Source organism: Zophobas morio, unplaced genomic scaffold (assembly GCF_036711695.1).
Source record: "Zophobas morio isolate AGI-343-1 ecotype UQ-CSIRO unplaced genomic scaffold, CSIRO_AGI_Zmor_V1 ptg000028l, whole genome shotgun sequence".
Classification (NCBI taxonomy): Eukaryota; Metazoa; Arthropoda; class Insecta; order Coleoptera; family Tenebrionidae; genus Zophobas; species Zophobas morio.
The window spans coordinates 1,401,780-1,428,825 of record NW_026972133.1 but is presented as its reverse complement, the minus strand read 5'-3'; the positions used below and the strand labels follow the sequence as shown (position 1 = coordinate 1,428,825).

Genomic DNA, 27,046 nt, shown 5'->3' with positions numbered 1-27,046 from the left:
CTGCGCCACCTTAAAAATTACACCAACGACCTGGACTCCACTAGAGCAATTTCCTTTTTTTCAACGCAAAGTGTGTCTTGCCTTGATGGGGACTGCATTTTATCGCAAGATAATCCAACAGAATAGCGAATCTTCCTTTTCTTTTCCATCTTCCCGAAATAATTTCCAATAATGTAATGATATGCGGGGTCAAGAAGAACCATTGTAGTACCCGTTTCGGATCCGTGAAAAAAATCATCCTCGATTGCGTCACATGTAGATGGAAGCGATTCGGCTCGTAGGTGACCGTGCTCCCGGGGTGGGTTTTTTATAGAAACGGCTCACAGCAGTCGAAACACGTAGCCCCGATCTATTTACCCCGAGTGTATGAGAATTGAAATCGAAAATCCTGCTCTTTTTTCGTCCGAAAGAACATTCCCAACTTTCTTACACGTGATAGCAGGACGCTGATAGCGAAAAAATAGTCGCGAGTTACGGGACGTGGCAGCGGTGCCCGGACGTATGCATATATATTACGTAAATTTTCGGAGTTGCTGCGCGTTTTTTATTATCTTCGGTCGCCTGGAGGGAGCTTCGACAACCATTTGCATAACTGACGCTCTCGTTGCGGCTTTTTTTCTTTACCGCGTCATACACGCGATAAGTTATAATTTTATGATGCGGATTCATTAAAATTTCGTCGACGAAGAACGACGAGGAAGGGTGCCGGTTTCGTGGTTCTCTGAAGGAATGATGTCTCGGTTAAATTTTAGGGAGGAATGTAGAGGTGTTTCGGACATTCCGCCGTGAAATTCACGTATAAAACGTTTATTATGGGGAAGAGGAGACGTTTCCACTGTTTTAATTAAATTCGAGGTAAGTGGCATCGATGCAACGAGAGGGTGACTGTTCCGAGATAGTCGGAAAGATGTCATACGTCTGTCCTGGGATTAGAGCGAAAGTCGGTACTTGAACTGCGGCTTTTGATAAATTATGTAAGCGGATGCCTTCATTATTCATAACGGCTTTGAAACGACTTCTGACCGCTGGACGCTCGACGAAGAAAAAGTCACCTCTAATTATCTGCTTTCAGCTACTCGGAATGCCTTACGTTCTAATCTCTGCAAGCTCGGTTCCTAATATCCTGCATCGGTTGCACGCCTCGGGAATACCGTGCGCTATTAATATGATAAAAACTTCGTTAAGGCAACTCTCCGTTTCGCACGTAGTGTTGTCGCTACGCTCCGTAATTATGCACACGTGTTTTGTGCATTGTCCCGAACCGTGAATACCAAGTACGAATGCGACTCTTCCCTTACGCCGTTCCATCAGTCCCATTGTTCCGTAAAAACACACCGAGTTCGTCGGCCTGCTTCCTGTCATTTTTCATCGGCACCGCCGCGTTTCCATGTTGCAAATGATCGACGTCGCAATGACGTCAAGCCTGTCAAAAATCCGAAAAATTGCCGTCCTATCCTACCGACTGCGCCGTAATTGTCGCGTACTTCACGAGACGTGTTTATTCAGTAATCCTATCCGGGACTTATCCCAAATTCCCGTCAGAGGCGTAATGTTCGGGCTCATCTTCATGCGTGTTGCTTTTAATTAGGACGATTTGTGTTTCGTCGGTGTTGTAAGCGAGAACGCAAACCCTCGCTCCCGCCGGGAAGGGAGCGCCCAGGGCTAGGCCGCCTCGGGCTCGCCCTGTGCCTTTTAATTCCGGCTTTATCTCGATGTCGTAGTAAGACGATACACTGCTCCCGTTTTATTGTTCTTGTCCGATCCTCGGACAGGCTCAGCGTCGGAGAAGTATCAAAGAGCGTCGACGGAGAGTCGAGACGTGTCATTTTGTATTCACGTCTTTGATCCCGACGGTTTTGCGAGATTCCTTCAAGTGCTCATTTTTAGACCAGTCGTGACGCGTTCGAGGCGATTAAGGGAGTGGATCGGATAGGGAAGGACGCCGTCTTCGTAGACGACGTGCCGAACACCCTTAAAAGTTTAATTAAATAGTACTTGTTATAGTTTACACTGACATTTATTGTAAAGTTCATGTCATGCACTTGGGTAATGAAAATCGGGCTCTAGATGACGTTTTCTAACGAAGCGGAAATGCCTTCGTAAGTGCTGCGGTGTTAAAACAGATTACCTACTCGTGACTTTTACATCGAAAAAATGGAATGTTTTATGGTTGCTTCGAATTAGTTCGGTGCGCAATGCTTGTCACGCGGGATAAATGTCACAGTTTCGTTTTGTTTTGTACAACGTGCACAAATGGTTGCGAGCTAGTTTACGGTTAGTTTTGGACCGAAATGCAGGCATAAGAAATGGCGCAGTCGGATGGATGGCGGTCGTTCGATGCGAATTAATCAAATGAATCGGAGACGCACAATCGAGGCGAAAATGGCCGGATGAAATCCGCCTGATTGCAAAGGTAAATAAAAGCCGAGTGCAATCCTCGAAATGGAAAGAGTGGCCATACGCCGCAATCGTCGAAGCACCGCCACAAGCAGTCTTCTCGGCGAACGTACTCGTGAATATTCAACTACGGGCTTTGCGGACTCTGTTATTAATGCACATTTGCAATTTAAAGAGGGTCATTGGCTGTGTTTACTTTACAATAAGAGCTCACCTCCGAACATGCCGCAATCATTACACGCCACCTTAGCCGCGACCGTCTCCGGAGATGGCACGACTTCAAACAAGACATTCCGACACAGTATTCCCATTTACCGACCTTGTTATGGTGCGAACAAAAGAAAAGTGGGAATGTTTATTTCGCGAACGGAGGAACAAAAAGATGTCTTGACGCTATACGCGTCGAAAATCCAGACGGCTTACGTCTGCCGGTTATGATGGGTCGAAAATATCGCAAAGTTTGTTTCATTTTAATGGCAAAATAAATACCGAATCCTCCAAGATGAGGGGACGTCAGTCTCCGCGGTGTTCAAAAGTCCAATAAAAAAGCGTCTGGAACTGGAGACGGCGAATTGTTATATTTAATGGCGCGCTCTCTTTTTGATATTAAGAAAAACATCATTAAAGCCAACCATTCTCATTTAACAACAACAACCGACCGAGCATGGAAACTTGAATTTTAGTCGTTGTTTTTATTAGAGGAGCTGCTACTCTCGCCTTAATTACTTTTTCATATTTTCAGCGATCCGGGGGCAATCAACCGGTTTCCGATCAAAGGCCGAAGATTAGGCAATGCATATACATGGCTTTATTTCGAGCGGCGCTGATAAATCAGGACAATTTATTCAAACAAAGGAGACAATAAAGCCCTGCTTTTGCACTTTGTGGTTTTCAACAATATCGTACAATATCCAAGTTTCTGCATCAGGAGTATCGACAGAAACGGGATTCGAGTAACTCCCTCTGATCTTTGTTCTCGAACTAATAGATATTCATGTAGATCCTTTCGAGACTAAGCTCATCCATAAAACGGACACAAGGTAGATGTAACACTTTTACGTCCAGGAGCTTTTGAAAGTTGAGCTTTCTTTAAGAATTTCAGCTAAATGAATTACCGTCCTGAAAAAACTTTGTAGAATAGAAAATACGTTCGCTAACTTGTCGTAATTGGGTCGACAGGGTTCAAAGTTGGTAGAAAAACCTCGTTATAGTAAACCTGTCTTATCTGTACAAATGAGGGAAAACGTACGTCTTATGAAAAACCCCAGTCGGGGCTAATTAACAAGTTCAGAAACCCCATTATGACATCGGAATATATTAAAACGGACGTCTGCTACAAGTTAAAAGGTCACGTTCGTGCCTCCAAATTGCTCAGAATTTATGTCGAGCGTGTACAAGGTCTAGCAGATAAATAATCAGAAAGCTCGCCGTAAGCGGCCGCATTGTAGAATTCTAAATCAAAAGACACTTTGGTGGACGTTAACGATCCTCGTTGTTTTGCATTAAAAAAGAAACTGGAGGCGTTAAAGTTGGCAATATCTTCTCAAACTTCCCATGCCTTTTTAACTTATTTGGCTCAAGTTTTATCCAGTCCCGGATCTAGCGTTTTTGTTTCAAGGATTGTCGGCTCCGGAAAAATCCGTAATAATAAGTGACCCGTTCCGCCTCCACCTTGGGTAAGCGTGCTTCCATATCGCCGCCGTAGATCTTCGAAATGGCTTCGGAAGCGGCCCCACTTGCATATCCATCTCGCGGAAAGCCCCGAATCGTACTCTCGTTATTATACATTCTTACCGTTTTTTATTGCCGATATTGATAAGTTGATTTATAACGTGGCTCCTCTCGGCGAAATCCCGGCGGAGGAAAGCCATCAGAAATTTATGCCAACGGGAGCTATTTATTCATAACATCTTTACGTGGCGTTTTCTATTTTAATAACAACGAAACCGAGTACGGCGCTTTGATTCATCCCGTCCCTAGAAAATCCCTTATCTGGGCCGTTCGGGAACCTCCAGCGAGGTGGGATTAGCAGCGTCGCGTTTATCTGAGCCTCGTATATTTCAAAAGCCGGTTAATTCGTGCGGGGAGGTGAAACGATATTAATTTGGGCGAGCTGAGAGAGTGTTGTAGGTGTATAAGAGGAGCTATCGCACGTCCCAGAACGACAACAACTTAAACGCTAGTGCGCCGAGGGCGAACCGAATTATTCAGCCTGCGACATAACACACCTCCCCATCCGTCTAATTTAATTACGAAGGGATGTGTTCGCGACTCGGATCTGATTTTTCAGCGCGTACACCCACTTTAATGCCGGATTATATCGATTCGCGGCCTGGATTCCTTTTTCTCGCATTTTTCTATTCATGTAATGTGTGCCGCGCCTAAGTACGAGTCCTGCTCTCGTGGAAAAGGGAGTGAAATAGGAAGCTGTATATAATTGTCAGCACGGGTAATCCCCGTTAAAGTGTCCCGGGAGCGAGCTGCGGACTCACCTCCGGATAAACGACTACGATTTACGACTAGAGCTTCTAATGTGCTGCCTACGTCGGCCTTTCTAACCCCAACCCCTTTCGCCGCCGAACGCCTTGTTACACAAACTACCCCCTCCTCCACCTCCGAGCCAAAACGAAAGATTCTTAATCGCCCACGATGAAGCGGTACGAAAGTACGGACCGAAGAAAGCGAAGTTACAGTTCAAACATTTGTTCAATTAATTAATCCATATCTCTTATGGAAACGCCGGCCGTTAAGAATTCATCAAAAACCGCAGCTCGAGAACGAAACTCGGATAGGTTTAATGGGAAAGGAAACGAAACTTGCTCCGGCCTGATCCGGGCTCCCGTTCCAAGGAACGCAGACGCCACCTTCTATGATATCTACGGCTCGAATTAATTAATTATAGAAGAAATGAGACGAGAGAGCCGCCGAAGAGAACAGATAACAAAGGAAATGACGGAGCAAGAACAAAATTGCCCAGGAAAGATAAAATTAGAGAGACCACATCACGATGCCCCAAAACTAATTTTGCTCCAACTATCTGTAACTGATCTAAGAAAGTGAACGTTCCAAACCCGAACGATGCCCTACTTTGTATCCGAAACTTCCACCGCAAGAACGAAATTAGTGCGCTAATTCACCGCCACCTTTTTTCTTCCCGGGCCTAAGCTCGGCCACGTAACGGGGTCACCTTGACGGATGTTCAACGTCTACAACGTATTACCATAATAACGGATAGTTTAATAACGTCATCCCGAAATTTTGCTAAGCAATCTGTCTTGGAACCAAACTCCGTTTATTCGCACCAACGTTTCGACACTGCGTTCTGTTCTTCCTCAAGCCTACGCGCGAGCGTCATTGTCATCCGCGTCCATTTTGAAAACCGGAAACCGATCAGAACAATCCAATCCGGCAAAAATTCGCGCATCGACGCGCTGACAATCGTAATAGCGGCGCTGCGACAATAGAAAATAATTTTTCACCGGGCACGTGTCTCATTTGGATCGTCGAGTTGGCGGAAAGCGTCGACACGGCCGAAAACGCTTTAATTAGTGCGACCTGTCCACCTTTGTTTTCTGTTTTTTTCGCGATCGAACGAATCATCGGACGGAATTGACATTTTTCACTGGATTAACACGCATCGTCGAATTTATGAGACACTCTGCGATAAAGAACGACCTTCATAAGAAAAAACGACAATGGCTGTCTCGAGCAATGCTCGAATTTAAATTAAATTGACCGGAAAGTTTACTGTGGGCGCCTTTACCTAATTTGAAGACGCAGATAAAGGACGGATGCGCCACGGGCTGGGCGCCACGGCGACGCGTTGGGCGCCAAAGTTTCGACTAATTAAGGGGGTGGCGAGGTGCAGTTTACGTGTGTGTGTGTTTATGTACGATGCATGGTGCAGTGTTTGTCGTGAAAATGACCAATCAACGGGGGCCCCGCGTTGGGCGCCAAAGACGCAAAAGTGGGGATAATCCGGGCGAGCAAATAGAACAGTGGCACGGAGCAATTTATGCGCCGTTAGTGCATATATCTGTGTATCAACGATAATGCCTCCTAAATCTCGGCTTGCTCCGCATGAATGATTCAAAAGGTACTAACAATACGTCACCCAAGATAACAAACGTCATAAACTCGGGCATCTGACGGCAATTTCGGTCGCTTCGACCGGCGGCTGGCGAATTGTCGATGCAAGACGCATTTTTTCGTATTTCGAGGAGTTATTTCGTCCGCGGTCGTAATGTAGCGGTGAGGGCGGACGTTTTCGAGTAAAGGTCGATTAACATTCATGACGGAAATATACCAGGTTGTCGCGAACGTAACATTTTGAAGTTAAGGAGCAGAAGGGCAGAATGAAATTTTCTGGGCTGTGCTGTGGCTACACATTGAATGTGAAATTGCTTGTGCCCCAGAATACACCGCTCGGTAATGGCGCAGTATAAATCTTTCCAGTGGAATATGAACATCATGATGTACAGCCTGTCTGCTATGGCAACGACGGACGACTTAAACGTCTAATATCGCACACTTTTTTATGATGAAATATATGACACACTAAAAGCGCAATATGAAAAAGTTATGCGGACGCAAGGCCCACTTTTGAATTTCGCGATAATGCCCATACGAGCGCCAATAAACGAATATGACCGCGGTTATTCGATGGCACAGACACCGAGGAACGAGGCGAAAAAGAAGGTCTTCCTTTGGAAAAATTCCATTACGCGACGCCCAACTCGGCCGGCTTGACTTATCGCGTTAAAAAGAAAACAATTTCACGAATTCGCAATAAATTTCAAAAGTAAAATTGTATTTCTCCGGCATGTGCGAACCGATCGATCGATACGTGTGTGTGAGTATTGTGTGGACCAGAATTAAAAATTTCCTCCTCACAATAACATCCTCCAAACGACGTGCCTGGAATCATAAAAAATTAATTAAAGCAAAACATAATCGAAGCGTTTTTCCATGCCGGGCCATTAATCGATCAAAACTAGCCCCCACACGACCAAATGAAATAATAAGATAAAAGAAACATCACATGGTACTCTTTTTGTACGACAGTCACACAATTGCCTTTGATAAAATTGGATTCGGTCAAAGCATGTCGCGAAATGAAATTTTCAATAATGCGCGAGTGACGAGACGCCGCTGATACGTGATCTAATCAGAACAATGTGCACAGGCAACCGCCACACACCCATCAAAACTTCAACAACTCCCATTAAATCCATAGATATAATTAAATAACGTAATTAACTTCGGGTAGACGTCTGCGAAATGAGCGGTTTTTCGACATTATGACGAATTAAAGATGGCGGTGGGCTCGCATGGGATTAAAACTGTGTTGTCTTGACAGCAACGCGTCTGCGGTTCCTTCGGCTGCTGTTGCTAACGTGAATAAAGCAAATTGAGTTGTTCAACCAATTACTTCAAAATGTTCCAACGGGAAGAGGTTCCTAGAGAACTAAGTGTTTGTGCGTCTATACGGCGCAACACCACGAAATGGCCCTTTTTTTCCCTCCATGCTAAACGTGCACGCCGACTTCCAGAAGCAAACATTTTCATTCACTTGATAATTTTTTGCGTACCAAATCATGCTAAAATGTATTTCGACGAAAAATGTTTTTATGAGTTTATTCGACCGAAAAAAGCGAAGGCTTCGCAGACTACGACCAAGTAAATTCGTTTTATTATACATAAATAGGAACGCCGGCCAGGCAATAAGTCTAGATAAAAACAAACATTTCAGCTTCAACTTAACGAATTCCGACATCCCAAAAAAATACATTTAAGATACGAGCCTTATGAATAATTGATAACATTAAAATGTACAACTGACATTAACAACGAAACTGCAACTTTCGAGATAAGCGCTTTTCTAAAGATAATTATGCACGATTTCCTTCAATTTCAACTCCAATTAGAGTTAAAACCGGTTCAACATTACTTGATACTACAACATAAAAAAACACTCAATAAGCAAAAAAGCTGGAGGCTCGCAACAAATACAACGGTGAACTTCAGGTTCCGGGGCTAATTTAATTTTACTGAGTCTTGCCAATGTGTAGTTCGATTAAGGCCGAATTCCACGGCACGTGGTCTGGCACACCAACAAGGTCAGTTTTTCGTTAAATTTTCGTGAAGTGTGTGCACACTCAGCAGAACAATACGCACGGATCGGGGCGTTATTTTAACTCAAGCGAGTCACGTGCGGACGCCGTACCACGCACCGTGGAATTCATCCTTTAATAATCAAACTGACTTAAGAAATTTTAGTTCGTTACTAATTACGTACGGCGACTTTTTTGAAACGGCTGTCACATTCAGATAACCGTATTTCCAACTATTAGCGTCACTGCGCGAAACAACAAAGCGAACTTTATAAGTCTGGCGCTTTCGCCGCCGAGACAGCGGTCCCAAATCGGCGAATGTTATCGTTAATAAAAAATAGACGACGTCTGCACAGAAAGGATAATAAAACGATTTAATTTTTCCTTCCCTTTTTCAGAAAAGGGTTAAACGAAAAATACGATTCCAATCTGTTCCCGTTGGCACATTTATCACAGCAAATTCCACAATGTAAGTTGCTGAAATGGTCGCAAAGTTTTCCCCAGATGCACCTTTGTAGAAAATCGAGTCTGAAGAATGTCGGATGCACTCGATGCAAAATTCAAACTTCGGAGAAAGTTAACGGTTATGGCCTGCATTATTGACGCCGCTTCCGAAACGACTCCTTTTGTAAAAACGACAAATATACCGAGCGTAACTTCATTTTTAAACGAACAAAAAGGTGACAGTTTGAAACACCTTGGACTCGAAACGTGCATCTCGATGGCTCCCCGGATGCACCTATCGCGAAATTGGACGTTTTGTCCACCCACTCGCCCTTAGTGCGCAGATCGTATTAAACGAAACAAATATTTCGGTGTAAACAAGCTATGTAAACGGTTTTTCCTTTTTTTAATTTAGTAGGTGCTTTGTGTTAGTCGATTAAGCAGAAGAACCCTTTACGAAATTTCCTTTCCATTATTCCCGGTGCCTCGCTTATAGACGGGTACGCACCAAGACTAAATATTAGCCTTTTCGGATGAAAAATTAAGGAGTTTCGAGAATTTCCCCGAGGGACGTCGAAACGTTTCCAGCCGAGATTAAGCGTCGTTTTTTCCGCCCCCACCACTTTATGCACGTTATTATCAGGACGACCCAGAGACACCGACGCGCACTACTATAAAATGCAGACGACAAAATTCGTGTTACAAAAGGAGTATACAAAACTTTCTTAATTTATGTCACAGTTACAAATCAGTTACGCAGTTCTGAGGTCTGGGGATCAATGCCTGTCAGTGTCATGTTTTTGTCTCTCTGATGTTCGTAGAACAATGATTTTGTTAAGCACGGAATCTCAGGACTGTGAAAGCAAGGTTATACAGCTCGCGTAACGAGCAAGACGTTGTGTATGTATAGGTTCCGACATTATTAAACAACCGGAAGCAATTTGCTGATTGGAGTGTTTTAAAAACGGACGTTTAATTTCTGTCGTTAAATATATAATTTATCAACGCACCTCGTAAATTTCGCTGTTCGAGCTAGTTTTTCGTTTAACGAAATCCGCCACTGTGCATTCACAACTATTTTAATTTATCACCGTCCGTGTATCGAGCACGAGCTGATTAGCTCTCGTTTTAATTACGCTGATTTGTTGGCTTTGTTCTATTTGGTTATCGAAAGTAATAACGTGGAAATCAAACATGTCACGTGGTAAATAATTAACCGCCCCAATTAATGCGCGCCGTAGCGATCCTTCATTAAAAACAACTCATCGGCGCGCTTCGGCCCGGCAGAAATCTGGAGCTTCGGACGCGCCGCAAAAACAACTTTCCCGGCGCCTCCGCCAATTTTATTCCGGCTAAATTTGCAATAAAACTTTTATATTAGTGGATATTTTTGTATCTGCTGGCGGCGTCAAAATAACTTTTAAAACTGACCCGATTTGAGCAAAGTGCTCAATTCTTAACCCTTCAACAATTCTCAAAGTGTCGTTTCATTTAATTAGAGCAGACGCTCGGCCCGAGTAAGTCAACATTTCTTTTCTTGTTTCCACGGTATAAATAACCGCTCTCCGCTGTCGCGATTTGTTTTTCTCGTCTTCGGCATCCCGCCAAGCTATGCAAAAATGTAAACCGACGTTTAAAGTTTTTAAGTGGGAGGACTGTCTGCGTTTTTAAAAGGATCTCTGCAGGTAACCGGTCGCCACTCTCGCAGCTCTTTTTGCAGGACGAGGACAATTCAGCGGAGATTTGTAGCGTGCTTTATCGTCCGGAACACGCTTTTATCTTTTCCCGGAGAAAGAAATTCGTAAGATTACAGATCATGCATACCTGCAACCGAAATGGAAGAATTTCTTATTACGATAAATTAGAGGCGCGTCGCGCAAGTTTTGCGGTTATGGCGGTTTGAATTCGAGATTTACGACGTTCTTATTTACGGCGGTGCGGTGGCCGAAGTACGGAAGGCCGGACCAAAATTGAGCTTTTTAAAACACAATGTATGTATTTATCTGTGACAATAAACTGGGGATAAATCGAACGAGTCAAATATAGAAAAAATTTAAAAAGTCAAAACACGTCGCTTAAATGTTAAACATTACATAAATCCTGGACTATGGTCAATATTTCCTTAAGAAAGAAGACAAATGAGATGTAGTGACTTTCCGCGACGGATATCCTGTGGCGATTCCTTCTTTCATTGCATTCTCAAACCATTAATGATATCCTAGAGAGCTTTTTTTGAAACAATCCTAACGTACTTTTCAAGGAATTGGAACATCAACTCGCAACATTCAGATCAAGAAGCCATTACCTACCACATGCCTTCCATCAGTTTATCGTGTGATTTTTGATGTGTTGATTAACACGTTTTGAGTTTCCCCCTTAGTTGCCTTTATACGAATTCTCAGGACAATTTGCCTGGAATCTACATACAATAATTATTATTCTCGAAAATTAACTAATAATTCTTGTAGATTTCGGCCCGCAGAAGTCACTTCCGGACTCATTTCTTCGATAACTTCAACCGTTTTTCCAGAATCTGTCGAAATATAGAAATTTTGGGAATGTTTGCAACAATTTTATTTTAAACTCGAAAATTTTGAAAATATTGGGCTGTGGCGATTTTTGACGTTCTCCGGCTTTTTTTTATATTGGGGGGTCCTTTGGGCGCCAGCTGGGTAGTTAACCCAACAAGGAAGGGGACGAACGGACAACAGACTAATTTTCAGTAACTTTATATTAACAAACGCCCTTCGCGAAATGGTACCACCTCTACGATCTTACATGCTAAGTACTTTCCGCAACTTTACGTAAGCTCTTTCCTGGTGAAGCACTTCGGAGCGATTTTCTTATGTTCAAAGCTCCCCTAGGAGATGTTACCATAGTATGGGACAGCAACGATGGAGACGGCAACGAACCACGAATCGACGAATATGGGACAGTGACGACGGAGACGACAACGAACCACGAATCGATGGGTATGGGACAGTGACGACGGAGACGGCAACCAACCACGAATCGATGGGTATGGGACAGTGACGACGGAGACGGCAACCAACCACGAATCGATGGCACCCGTACAAAGAACCTAGTTCCTCCTTCTATTTAAATATTCTAGGCCAAATAGGGACTCACCTAGCTGTTCTTGGTTCCTTATTTTGCCAAAATCTCGATTTTCACAGCAATTCACTTCGCTCAAAAAACGCTCTTCACCTCCTCTTTTTCTCGCCGCCCGTAAAAACCGACCCCACTCTTCCGCGACCTTGCTCACCGAGCGCGCTTAGATTTAAAAATCGTTACACCCCCTCAAGTTACCAAAAAAAAATTTTTTTTTTTTTAAGAAATGAACATAAATTGAAACTAAATAAAAATAATCCAAAATAAGTAGAAATATAATCCATAGTACTCTTGCAGTGAAAATATGAATGTCACAATCAGGTTTGTTTCGAAAAATCCAAAATAGGTTTCGGGTATACCCAGTCAAAATCGGGAAAAATTAAAGAAACTTCTACATTCAGTCCACCATGCGCTATCTTTCACGAGATCATCCAGACTTCTCCTATCACTCCATCTCATACATACTTATTTCTAAACGTCACAATCGGGAAATACTTATTAAGCGTCATCACATGGCTTCAAATCTTTTACATGCCAGCGTCCTATATCTTTGCCAGATTCGTCGGCGAGTTGATACACCAAAGGAGACACTTTCTTTGTTATGACACATTCAATGAATCTTGGAGCTAATTTAGACGAAAACTTCTTAGAGGCGTCAGACAAAACGTAATTTCGTTTCCACACACGATCACCTGCATGGTACACATCAGCTTTTCGACGTCTCAAATTATAAGAATGGCAATTCTTCTGGTAGGCTTCTTTTAGTTTCTTTGTCACCTCCTTATAAATTCGGTCCAGGTTTCCTCTCTTAGAGAGATATTGAGCGACATTCTCTTTATTAAGATCCCAGGAAGTAAAATCAGAAGGGACTTTACCATAAAACTCACCGCTGGAGGGAACATATCGGCCAAAATTTATAAATGTAGGGCTCAATCCGGTGGATTCATGCACTGCTGTTCGCAAAGCGAAACCGATTTTGGATAATTCAGAGTCCCAATGCCGATGATCTTTACCTCGCAAATAAGATCTAATTGCGGCTCCTGCAACTCGATTCACGCGCTCAACGCTATTCACTTGTGGATGGTGGCTTGCATTAAACCAAATTTTTGATCCATACTCAGATGCAAATCGTCGAAACTCATGGGATGTAAATTGCGTTCCATTATCACACGTCCAAATTTGAGGTGCTCCATAAACAAGTACGACTTCATTCTCTAAGTAAGAGATAATGCTTTTATGATCTGCCTTACGCAGCGGATGAAGAAGGATATATTTGGAAAAATAATCTGAAACCATCAGAATATAACAATGTCCTTTGACTGAACGAGGGAGAGGACCTAGAAGATCTACAGAAACAATCTGCCACGGACACCAAACTTTTTTTGATGACCCCATCAAACCAGGAACAGACATAGACGACATTTTTTGGGCAGCACAAACCTTACATTTCCTGACGTATCTTTTGATGTCGGCCCGCATTCGTGGCCAATAGTACAGTTCTTGAACACGACAAAATGTCTTAAACACACCCAAATGAGAAGCAGTCGGGACATCATGACAACTCTCTAAGACCGCATTTCTACGATGCTTGGGAACCACGACTTTCCACGCCGGAACCAGGTCATTGATTTGGGACAACTCCGGGAGGTGTTTATATAACGTGCCGTTTTCAACGCGCCAGTCTGCAAACTGCGTAGGTTTCGACGTAACGTCCTCGATCAATCCACGGTACCAGAGATCCTTTAAATTATCTTCCGCGTCAAAGTGCAACAAACAAACTTGAGGATTCTCTATTGGCGACCGGCTTAACGCATCTGGCACTACATTGGAAGCTCCTTTACGATGTTCTAAATAAAAATCGAACTGCTGGAGTTTAACAGCCCACCTCGCAAGTCTCCCACTCGGTTCCTTCAGATTATGCAGCCATAGCAGGCTATAATGGTCTGTCACCACCTTGAATTTAACACCTTCCACGTAGGGTCGAAACTTCTCTATTGCAAACAGAACAGCCAGAAGTTCTTTCTCCGTTACTGTGTACTTCCTTTCAGCATTGGTTAAAGTACGGCTTGCAAACGCAATAACAACTTCTTTGCCCTCAACATCCTCTTGACTTAGAACGCAGCCTAAACCTAAATCCGAAGCGTCGCACTGGATGGTGAAAAGTTTCTTGAAATTCGGAGCTGCCAGAACGGGCGCCTTAACTAACTCTTCCTTAATCTGTGTAAAGGATCTCTCGGCTTCCTCTGACCAAATAATCCGGTTGGCTTTCCGTTTCCCTTTTATAAGTCCGGACACAGGTGCCGTGAGTGCCGAAAAGTTAGGGATGAACCTTCTATACCAACCTACTAAACCAAGGAACCGCTTAACTTGTGTCACAGTTTCAGGTCTTGGAAACTCTAACATAGCCGAAACTTTATCCGGATCTGTACGCAGACCATCTTTATCTAACAAAAACCCTAGATATCGCAAAGAATCCCGACAAAATTTACACTTATCCAGGTTTATAGTCAAGTTAGCGTCCTTCAACCGTTTATAAACTTCTCCAAGTATATCTAAGTGTTCTTGAAATGTAGGGGTGGCAATTATAACATCGTCCAAATAGACAAACACAAAAGGCTCTAGAGAAGGTCCAAAGATCGTATCCATCAAGCGTTGCATAGTCTGAGCTGCATTACTGAGACCAAACGGTAATACGTTGAATTCAAATAAGCCTCGAGATGGCACAACAAATGCAGTTTTCTCGCACGAAGAAGGGTGCAAAGGAATCTGCCAAAACGCTGACTTAAGATCAATGCTAGAAAGATACTTCGCTCCTGTCAACATATTTAAAATATAATCAACTCTTGGCAAGGGGTAAGCATCTGGTTTTGTAACTGAATTGAGCTTTCTGCCATCGAAGCAAAAACGCTTCTCACCATTAGGCTTGTTCACGAGCAACACAGGAGAAGCCCATGGACTGGAAGATGACTGGACCACGCCTAACTTCAGCATTTGATCTAGTTCCTTGCATAAGTGCTCCAACATGTAAGGCGAAAAATTGTGATGCCTCTGCTTGATTGGGGTGGCATCTCCAGTATCAATATGATGCACCATCTTTGAAGTACGGCCTAACTTTGTTCCTTCCTCCCATGACAGTTCCTGAAATCTGGCAAGGACTTGATTAAATGCTTCCCGTTCGGAAACAGATAAATCCAACAGCGATTGAACTTGGGTATTGACAGAGATCTCTGGCAGTTTATTATGTTGCAACAGCGACAAAGATGAACTGTCCCTATCGACACAATACATATTTTTACGGTAATTCACCTCTAATCCAAACTGACGACAAAAGTCAACACCAAGAATGAAGCTGTGTTTAAGTGATGGAACTAACCACACCTTTACTAGACCGAAATGACCATCAACTACAACTGGAAGAATAACGTAACCTGCTACTTCCTGTGGCTTTCCTTCAGCTGTATCTATATTGGGTAACGGAGGATCGTGAACTGTCAGGTTGAATTTTTTCACCCACTGGATACCATCCTGGCCAAAAACTGAATTGGTCGCGCCACTGTCGAGCAAACCCGTAATGGAAACACCCAAGACTTGAACGGTTATGTATGGCCTGTTATCATTTTCACGTTTTGCTAACAACGCTTCTAGCCAAGCAAAATTATTTTCAGCGTCTGACTTTATACCGATGGACTTACGACTATGACAAAAAATAGATTGATTAGAATGATGACAGGAAGTTAACGGACACCCACGCCTAGACGATGAAAATCGATGATTGTTATTTTGAGTAGGGAAGTATTTGGCACTGACTCTCTTCTTATTATTAAAGATGCTAGATAATCTATTGGACTCGCTATGAGAATTGGAAGGACGGCCGTAAAAATCTTCAACAACTCTCAACCAGTGTTTCCACTCTTTGGAAGGACAGCCACCAAATTCACACGACAGGGAGTGCCGACCGACTCTCACTCTCTGCCGACGAACTAGTTTTTTGAACAAGAGGGGCAGTTTGGTCTAATAAAACCTGGTCTACCACATCCTCTGCAAATTGGACGTTGGCGACGACTTGGACAGTTGCGTGAAATGTGTCCCGTTTTTCTACAATTATAACAGGTAATGTCTGAAACTGCGGCGACGCTGGCACGACGTGAGCTGTTAGAAGGACCGGCATGTGGAGCTTCAACTAAGTTATACGCCAAATCAGGTTCTAGCAAGGCAACAGAGCGTCTAGGTGGTGGTTGAAATCGCCTTTGTTGCTCGAAAGAACTTTCTAGAGTACGGCAAATGTCTGCTAACTGACGAACACACTGAATGGACATTAGTGCTAAGTGATCTTGAAATGCTGGCAATAAATTTCTTCTTATGGTCTTAAGCTGAACATCCTCTGTAGGAACTTCTGATAACCGGCCAAATAAATTCTGCATATAAGCGATATATATCGTTACTCGTTCTTGTTGCCCCTGAGTACGGTTTCGAATCTCTCTCCATAGGTCATCATCAAAGTCCGAAGGAAGAAAATCTCTTCTCAACGCAGCGACTAATTCCTCCCAGGAATTAATTGAACCCCGTACAGATCGGTACCAAACTAAAGCTTGCCCTTGGAATAAGTCCACAGCAGATCTAAATAATTCTTCTTTCGATGTACCGCGTGCAATCCTTAGCTCCTCAATTCTCTGTAAGAATGAACTGACTGACTCCTGGGTCGATCTACCGTCATAAACAATACCCCATTTGTACACAGGCATACTTTTTACCGTCTCCACAGCTCTCGACGAATTGTCTGTCCTACCTACAGTCCTTACAACTCTGTCAACATCGCTGACCTGCTCCATTATTTGTAAGCGCATCTCCTCCAAGGACTCTACTAGAATAAGATTATCCTCCTTGTACGCCTTCTGGTCATCCTTATCTTCACCGACCTCGAATCGACGAATGCGACCCATCAAATGGTTGACCTTGGTTTGAATTCGTTTGTCCATATCCGTATTTATCCCGTCATACACACTTAACATTGTGCGTAGTTCTGCGATGCTCTGGTCCACTTCTGCCTTTTCTAAATCAAAATCGAAATTAGGTGTACTATATTGCAAATTCGGCCTGTTCATGTCCTCTCGTAACTTCCTTCGAAGATATCTTCTTTTGGTATCATGATCCAGCCGTTCCGGGTTGGCGGTTCCTCTTATTTTTAATTCATGATTAAGCTCCGACGCTTTCAAATAATTTGTTTCCATATCAAAAATCGAATTCATTTTGAATCAGTAATCGAGTACTCCAAAAAGACGGGAAACTTAAATGAATTACTATTAGAGTACTATACTGACATAAAAATGTCTCAGTTGTCCGTCCTAAGGATAAGGATGGGTAAGTAAAAATTAGAAACCCCCACTCTATAGCAAACAGTAAATAGATATGACAAAAGCGCTGCTATAGCCCCACGTGTTTGGGCGCCAAATTTATATGTGGCGATTTTTGACGTTCTCCGGCTTTTTTTTATATTGGGGGGTCCTTTGGGCGCCAGCTGGGTAGTTAACCCAACAAGGAAGGGGACGAACGGACAACAGACTAATTTTCAGTAACTTTATATTAACAAACGCCCTTCGCGAAATGGTACCACCTCTACGATCTTACATGCTAAGTACTTTCCGCAACTTTACGTAAGCTCTTTCCTGGTGAAGCACTTCGGAGCGATTTTCTTATGTTCAAAGCTCCCCTAGGAGATGTTACCATAGTATGGGACAGCAACGATGGAGACGGCAACGAACCACGAATCGACGAATATGGGACAGTGACGACGGAGACGACAACGAACCACGAATCGATGGGTATGGGACAGTGACGACGGAGACGGCAACCAACCACGAATCGATGGGTATGGGACAGTGACGACGGAGACGGCAACCAACCACGAATCGATGGCACCCGTACAAAGAACCTAGTTCCTCCTTCTATTTAAATATTCTAGGCCAAATAGGGACTCACCTAGCTGTTCTTGGTTCCTTATTTTGCCAAAATCTCGATTTTCACAGCAATTCACTTCGCTCAAAAAACGCTCTTCACCTCCTCTTATTCTCGCCGCCCGTAAAAACCGACCCCACTCTTCCGCGACCTTGCTCACCGAGCGCGCTTAGATTTAAAAATCGTTACAGGGCAATGAACATAAACACGCCAAATTTTTGGAATCACCACGTCGAGATCTACATCCTTGAATTTTTTGAGAAATTTTAGACAATTTTTTTTATATTGAAATTTTTAAAAAACCATTCTTCAAATTTCAAGGCATTTTTCACTACTTTCGAAATTCAACTAAACACATGGTATTTTTTGAACAACACGATAAGCAAAAACATGTTTTTTTATTTCTTGTAGAGAAATAAGGATTTTGCAATTAAGCTCCTCCCCTTTGCTCACGACGAATAAAAAAATTATCACAATTGAGATAGGGTGGGTGGGCGGGGTTTACATTTTGCCATTTTTTTCTTAATATGTGTAGTCATTTTTTCACAACAACAAACCAATAACATGTTTAAAATGGTAAATTTGTATCAGGAAATATCAATTTTTCAATTTCGCTCCGCCCCTCGCTCTGACAACAAATGAAAAATTCAACACGGTTGAGATCGAGACGGATGGGTGGGGCTTCCTTTTGGTTTTCTTTTTTAATTAATTCATTTAGTTTTCTTTGCATAACACGATTACTTAAGAACATATTTCACCTGGTAATTATTCGTAGAAAGATATGGATTTTTACAATTAAGCTCCGCCCCTCGGCTTACGACGAATAAAAAAAGACATCAGAATTGAGATAGGGTGGGTGGGTGGGGCTTATATTTTTCTGTTCTTTCTTAATATACATAACCATCTTTTCATAACAAGAAAATTAAACCATGGTTAAAATGGGTTTTGCAAGGAAATATGGATTTTGCAATTATAGGACGGAGCCTATCGGAAAATCGATATTTTCTTATACAAATTTTCCATTTTAAACATCTTTTAAGTTTCATGTCGTGAAAAGAAGTCTACACATATTAAACAAAAAGGCAAAATGTAAGCCCGCCCACCCACCCTATGTCAATTGTGATGATTTTTTTAATCGTCGAGAGCCAATGGAACGAAATTTAATTGCAAAATACAATGATGTCATTTCCAAATATTTTAATAGTAAATTTGTTTTTTTTTTGTGGTGAGTTTTCACCCTGTACATTAAGATTTTTGGAAAAAAATCAAATTGTATTTTGCAATTTCGCAAAATCGCAACATCAAATCTGGTAATTTTTCAAAAAATCCGTCCATGTTTTTTCTTCGATTTTACTTTTTTTCTTTAATTCTTCAATTTTTTCATTTTTCAATGTTTCGGTTTCATAATTTTTCGTTTAATGCAACTTTGTTTTTTTCAATTTTTCAATTTCCCGGGATTACAATATCCAATTCTCAATTTTTACCCGGTTTTCGATTTTTCGGCTCATCAGGTTTTCAGTTTTAGAATTTTTCAACTTCTAGGTTTTTCAGATTTTTGAGTATTCAATTTTCCGATTGTCCTTTCTAATATTTTTTGAGTTATTGATTTTTAATTTTTATTTTTTCGACTTTATATCACAATTTTTCGTTTTTTCATTTCCTTTAATTTTTTAATGTTTCTTTCGATTTTGTGTTCTTTTCATTTATTTAAGTCTGCAAAATTTTCAGTCTTGGATTTTTCAATTCCTCCATTTTTCAATTTTTAATTTTCAATTATCCGATTTTCCTTTCTCTTTAATTTTCAATATTGACAATTTTTCGTTTTTTCGATTTTAAAGATTTTCAATTTTTAATCTTTGGATGTTTCAATACTGCGATTTCGCAATGTTTCGCCATTTCAGTTTTTGAATTTGTCAATTTCTCGATTTTTCAGATTTTTTATTATTCAATTTTCCGATTTTCCTTTCTTCATTTTTTTGAGTTATTGATTTTTATTTTCCATTTTCCCGATTTTTTAATTTTCATTTTCTCGATTTTATATCACAAATTTTCGCTTTTTTATTTCCTTAATTTTTTTAATGTTTCCTTCGATTTTATATTTTTTCGTTTATTCATTCGAGTCTTCAAATTTTCAGTCTTTGATTTTGGAATTCCTCGATTTTTCAATTTTTAATTTTCAATTATCCGATTTTCCTTTCTCTTTAATTTTCAGTATTGACAATTTTTCGTTTTTTCGATTTTAAAGATTTTCAATTTCTAATCTTTGGATTTTTCAATACTGCGATTTCCCAATGTTTCGCCATTTCAGTTTTAGAATTTTTCAATTTCTCGATTTTTCAGATTTTTGATTATTCAATTTTCCGATTTTCCTTTCTTCATTTTTTTGAGTTATTGATTTTTATTTTTCATTTTCCCGATTTTTTAATTTTCATTTTCTCGATTTTATATCACAAATTTTCGCTTTTTTATTTCCTTAATTTTTTAAATGTTTCTTTCGATTTTATATTTTTTCGTTCATTCCTTCAAGTCTTCAAATTTTCAATCTTTGATGTTTCAGTTCCTCGACTTTTCAATTGTTAATTATCTCAATTTTTAATCTTTCGATTTTTCAAGTTTTCAAGTTTATGATTTCCGGTTTTTAGATTTTTTAATTTTATACATTTTCGTGTTTTCATTTTTGATGTTTCAATTTTACAATTTTGCAATTTTTCCATTTTTTTTATTCGAAAAGTTGAAAAATCGAAAATTTAAGAAAATTTTAAAATCGAAAACTATAAAGTCGGTAAAAATTGATAAACTGAAAATCTGAAAATACAAAAAATAAATAAAGCAAAAGTAATGAACCGAAAAATTGGAAAACAGAAAAAACGAATCAGTCGAAAAATCGGAAATTCCAAAAATTAAAATCGAAAAATTATAGAATCGTGGAAATCGTAAAGCCGAAATACTGTAATACTAAAAGATTAAATAACCAGAAATTAAAATGAAAAATTAAAAACCAAAAAATTGAAATCACAAATAAATGAAAGTTTTTAAAATTATAATTTATACATATTTAAAATGAGAACTAAAAAAAATACAAATCAAAAATTGCAAAAACGAAAAATTACAAAAATCAGAACAATGAAAAACCGAAAAATTGAAAAAAATAGAAAACCGAAAGGAAAAAACGTAAATCGAAAAATTGAAAACTAAAAAAAAAAAATCGAAAAATTGTAACATTCAAAAGTTGGAAAATCGGAAAACTGAAAATTTAAAAATGAAAACTCGAAGAGATACATATCGTAAAATTGAAGAAACAAAAAAAATGAAAAATTGAAAAACTGCAGATCAAAAAATTGAAGAAACGAAAAACTGAAACTGCAAAACAAAAAATTATAAAAGCTTTTCCAATGATCCCCCATTCTTCAAATTTCAACGGATTTTTTACTATTTTCGTATTCTTTGAACAACACGATACGCAAAAACTGTTTTTTATTTCTTGTACAGAAACAAGGATTTTGCAACTGAGCTCCTCCTCTTGGGTCACGATGAATAAAAAAATCATCACAACTGAGATAGAGTGGGTGGGTGGGGTTTACATTTTGCCTTTCTTTCTTAACATGTGTAGTCATTTTTTCACAACAAGAAACGTAGAACATGCTAAAAATGGTAAATTTGTGTAGAGAAATATCGATTTTACAATTTGGCTCCACCGCTCGGCTTACGACGAATAAAAAAAGACATCAGAATGGAGATAGGGTGGGTGGGTGGGCCTTATATTTTGTCTGTTCTTTCTTAATATACATAACCATCTTTTCATAACAAGAAAATTAGACCATGGTTAAGATGGGTTTTGCAAGGAAATATGGATTTTGCAGTTATAGGACGGAGCCTATTGGAAAATCGATATTTCCTTATACAAATTTTCCATTTAAGTTTCATGTTGTGAAAAGAAGTCTACACATATTAAACAAAAAGGCAAAATGTAAGCCCGCCCACCCACCCTATGTCAATTGTGATGATTTTTTTAATCGTCGAAAGCCAATGGAACGAAATTTAATTGCAAAATACTCATTTTTTTTTTAGAACAAATTAAAAACATGCTTTTGAGTTTCGTGTTGTTCAAAGAATAGTATGTATGTATATTAGGGAAAAAAGGCAAAATATAAACCCCGCCCACCCACCCCATCTCCATTGTGATGATTTTTTATTCTTAGAAACGGAAGACACGTTTATCCATCCCGAATTTTTTGAGAATTTTTGACAACTTTCTTAAAAAATGAAATTTCTCCAATGATCCCCCATTCTTCAAATTTCAACGGATTTTTCACTATTTTCGTATTCTTTAAATAACACGATACGCAAAAACTGTTTTTTATTCCTTGTACAGAAACAAGGATTTTACAACTAAGCTCCTCCTCTTGGCTCACGATGAATAAAAAAATCATCACAATTGAGATAGGGTGGGTGGGTGGGGTTTACATTTTGCCTTTCTTTCTTAACACGTGTAGTCATTTTTTCACAACAAGAAACGTAGAACTTGCTAAAAATGGTAAATTTGTGTAGAGAAATATCGATTTTACAATTAGGCTCCACCCCTCGGCTTACGACCAATTAAAAAAAAATCATCAGAATTGAGATAGGACGGGTGGGGGGGGGGCATATATTTCGTCTTTTCTTTGTTAATCATAGCCATCTTTTCATAACAAGAAACTAAACCATGGGTAAAATGGTTTTTGCAAGGAAATGTGGATTTTGCAAGGAAATGTGGATTTTGGAATTATGGGGAGGAGCCTATTGCAAAATCGATATTTCCTTATACAAATTTTCCATTTTCACAACATGCTATATTTTTCATGTTGTGAAAAGAAGTCTACACATAGTAAAACAAAAAGGCAAAATGTAAGCCCGCCCACCCGCCCTATCTCAATTGTGATGATTTTTTTTATTTGCCGTGAACCAAGGAGACGGAACTTAACTGCAAAATACTTATTTCTTCACAAGAAATTAAAAACATGTTTTTGGGTATCGTGTTGCTCAAAATACAATGTATATTAAGAAAAAGAGGCAAAATATATACCCCGCCCACCCACCCCCACCTCAAATGCGATGATTTTTTTATTCTTAGAAACGTAAAATACATTTGAAATAGTAAATTTTTGTAAGGAAATATGGATTTTGCAATTAGGCTCCGCCCCTATGTCTGTCAACGAATGAAAACTTCATTACCATTTATATCAGTTTTGGGTTTGGGCGGGGCTAAATCTTTGGATTTCATTTTTTTCCTAACATTTCGAAAATATTGCGCGATGAACATAAACACGCTATAATTTTGGAGAATTTTTAGGCAACTTTTTTAAACATTAAATTTTTCCAATTCTTCAAATTTCAATCCATTTTTCACTATTTTCGAAACTCAATTAAACATATTTTCTTGTAGATTTCGAGCTCTAGAACTCACTTCCGACCCCGTTTCTTTGCAACTCCAACTGTTTTTCCAGAGTCGGCCATTGAAATATCGAAATTTTTGGAATTTTCGAAAAATTTGAGTTTAAACCACAACATTTTGGAAATGTAGAGCGTTGAACATAAACAGGCTATATTTTTGGAATCAGCACGTCAAGATCTATAACCCTGAATTTGTGGAGAATTTTTAGACTTTTTCAAAAATGAAATTTTCCACTCTGTAGCAAATTACGACCCATTTTCGACGATTTTCGAAATTTAACTAAATACGTTTTTTTGTGGCCAAATTTGGAAATCTAAATTATGTTTTGTCAACAAGTATTAAACCCCCGTTGGATTTGAAATGATTTATTTATGATGAGATACATATTTAATTGAATTTAGAACTGCTTGAAGTGGAAGTCTACATTAGGTCTAAAATTAGGTTAACTCTTAGTCGTTGTTGTTTGAAGTAAGCGTTACAATTTTTTGGACAAACTGTGTTTAATAACTTTATCAATTTCATGCTGAATGAGTCTTAGATGGTAGAATAACCTAATTTTCGGACTTTTTCTCAAGCCGTTAAAGTTAGAAAACTCCCGAGGGAATGTAAAGCGGATTATTCGATGTAATCTTGTGGGAATAAACGATATTGTTATAAAATTATTTTTCGAGCTAAATCAGATGGTCCGAGTAATGTATCTAACAAGATTGTTCAGGCAAGTGATACGTTGACGTTGCGACCGCACGTCGTCCAGGAAATCGACTAACGAGTATCAATTTATAGAAAATTGTTAAAGCAGTTTGGAGACAGTCCTGAAAAATTCCTCATTAGATTCTACACGCAATTTCGCGTCCTCGAACCAAAAATGAAAATCGGATGACAGCGTCGAAAGCGAGCTCGTTTTTATTCAATGACGTAACTGAATTTTAGCGAAGATTTGTCTCGAATCAGTAAGGCAATAGATGGTTTTTTGACTTCGTATAATATTTGAAAATAAAAAAATGAGCTGTATAAATTCCTGAGTGACAATTTTCAAGTTATTAAAAAAATTCAGTCAGCAAAACTTAATAAGCAAAATGCGTATTTTAAGTCTTTATTGAGCCACAAATTATTATTATCAATATTTAAGGCATAACTAACACGATGGAAACGTAAGATAAAGTAGTAGGCATTATCGGTTTCCCATTATAACCCAAATTTGTGCGATCAATTAGATCCTCATGTACACCATCGCCCACCCGCTAAATCTCCACGAAACTATCCCAACCCCTCCCACCCCAACATCGCGGAGCCACCGGAAACACGGCAAGTTTTTTCATAAATATCGCTCGGTCCGGAACAGTCGAAATAAAAAGTAAACGGCTTCGATGTCGCCGTCATTTCAAAACTAAACTTTTCAGTCTGCTCTTTATTGTTCGTCCAAAAGTTGGGATAAAAATGAAAGAGTCACGGCTTGTATCTCAATAACCAAGTTTGTGAATTGCAGTTAGGTGTTCCGAACCTTCGACGATATATTTCTTGTACGACGAAAAGGAGCCAAAACCAGTCAAAAACACGGACGTTAAATCATCGCCGGCCAGAGTTCTTCTGCATATAAATCAAACTTCTTATAGGCGGTATTTTCGGCGTTAACGCCAGGAAATAGGACATAGTAATAGCGGCGGCGTTTAAGAACACCGACGACAAAAACCCGCCAACTTTATTGTATTAAAAATGTGAGCGGTAGTTTGTCTCCGCGCCGAGGATTTTGAGCCGAATTACTTGCGGTGATTTGTGGGCGGCGACAAAAAAAAAGGGTTATTGGGAATTTCGCCCGCCTAGAGCACCAATAATCTCTGCATAATAATCCCGACAGTAATCCCCGGTATCTCTTACTTGAATTGTATCAGATAATGCTATCGATTCATTTGCAGTATCGGCACAGATAATTCGGATAATTTAAAGCAAATTGCATACACAATCGCATTTCACAGTCCGGAGACAGTATCTCCACCGAACCAGGGGCAATATAATGCGAGACGTGCTCGTTTGCAGGAAATTACGAATTTATTGTAACTTATTTCGGGATTCGATTCGAGAGGACGGACCTCCAGGCTTCCCAACTATGCCTCCACTATTAAATGGAAAGGAAAAAACAACAAGGACATTCAGAGAAAGTCTACGCTCTCGGCGAGACCATTCAGACAAATTGGAAAATATTTACTTAATTGCGACGAGTGAAAATTATTCCACGAATTCGGGACATGCGACGAGTTCGCGAAATCAATAAACGTGAAGTTAATTTGCGAATCTGGGAAATTTCAGCAATTTGCTCATAATTACTGGGCGAAATAAAATTCCTCCTCGAGGGTGCAACGTACCGAAATGGACCAGGCCAACTGGGTAGTAGTTGGCGAAAGCTGTTTCTGGGACAGGAAAACCGTGAATACCCTTGACTGCAGAAATACTTAATACACTAAAGCTCGACTCAGACGCATACAAAACTGCCGGTTTTCCTGCATGCTCGAACCTTAACAAATTGCCTTCCGCTAGTGTTTTATTCCAGTAGTCTAGTCCACTGCGCTTTTCATGCTTTGCATCTAAATCTGGTAATTATGTCAAAAAGCAAGAGACGACTACAGCGTAGCTGCTGAAACGTGTCAACATTTAACCGTGTTGTGAGACGAAGACCACGTTCAGCTCCCCATTAAAGACGTCCCACCGCGACTAAAACGATACAAGGTATAAGAATACAGTCTAAGTAAAAAAGCGCTATAACTCCGAGAACAAAAACTCCCGGAAAATTGTGTTGTTCGCATTATTTTAAATGCCCCCCGAAGATTACCTGTCCAAAACCACACAATATGATGCATCGATTCCAATTTGGAGCCACGAAAGGTAGGATCTGAAAGACGTTCAATTTAAAACTCTTATTGGAGACCTGTCATACGTTTCTATTTTTAGCAACAATTGCTGTACGGCACAAAATTGCATTTGCACGCGTTCCGAAGATTTTATACACGTATCCCCGGAATTATAATGGAATCTCTCCTGACAAACAATGTTAGAGTTACTTATCGCCTCGTAACTATTCACTTGAAGTGGCGCTAGAGATACGTCGTACATTCAACTAAATTGTGTAACCCAAGAACATAAGATACGTCTAGCTACTCCTCTCGAAATTACTTACATATAAACCGATTCGAAGGCACCGTCTTCGCGCATCGCAAAAAATCGAAAACCTAAGCAATACACGTTATCGTTTCCTCCGTTCGTCCTGGCATCTCGAAATCTGGCCGGGCATGTTTTTATTGTTGTATCGATTGTTCCGCAACGCAGCCACTTATAATGACAACGTTGTTAAAAAAGGGCTGGTAATCAATTCAAGAATTCGACGCGAACTATGAGGAGGAAAAAATGCGAGCAGTCACGCAAGAAAAGCCCGAAAATCTCCAAGTTCGCAAGGACACAAATACGGAGAGTTTAATTGTTCGAAAATAAATCGCTACGAAGGATGCGAGGGAGGTCCCATACGCACAAGTTCCGAACCACTTGACATTTCTCAGAGCGACATTACAGTTTAATTTATTATTACCCTTTCCGTCAAAATGTTAAAAGG

The 27,046-nt window shown here is 40.1% G+C and overlaps 3 protein-coding genes across 3 annotated transcripts in view; 1 reads left to right on the top strand and 2 right to left on the bottom strand.

Moving 5' to 3' along the window:
• Mib1 (mind bomb 1) overlaps positions 1-27,046 on the bottom strand; it is a 262,566-nt gene that overhangs the window by 119,403 nt on the left and 116,117 nt on the right. The window lies entirely within an intron of this gene.
• LOC135137071 (uncharacterized) lies at positions 16,046-18,119 on the bottom strand. The gene is made up of 2 exons (XM_064066607.1): positions 18,042-18,119; positions 16,046-17,994 (listed from the first exon to the last, which is right to left on the bottom strand). Exon 2 carries the CDS (start codon positions 17,309-17,311, stop codon positions 16,046-16,048), a length of 1,266 nt encoding a protein of 421 aa, XP_063922677.1. The 5' UTR covers positions 17,312-17,994; positions 18,042-18,119.
• The window catches only part of LOC135136987 (protein transport protein Sec61 subunit beta-like), a 160,135-nt gene continuing 157,259 nt past the window's right edge, over positions 24,171-27,046 (top strand). The window contains exon 1 of the mRNA XM_064066509.1: positions 24,171-24,189. The gene's annotated coding sequence lies outside the window, so the exon portion shown is untranslated. The remainder of the gene's footprint in view (positions 24,190-27,046) is intronic.

Bases quoted from the DNA above. Each gene is read 5' to 3' on its own strand.
- LOC135137071 (XM_064066607.1), bottom strand. From the start codon at position 17,311: ATGAATTCGATTTTTGATATGGAAACAAATTATTTGAAAGCGTCGGAG.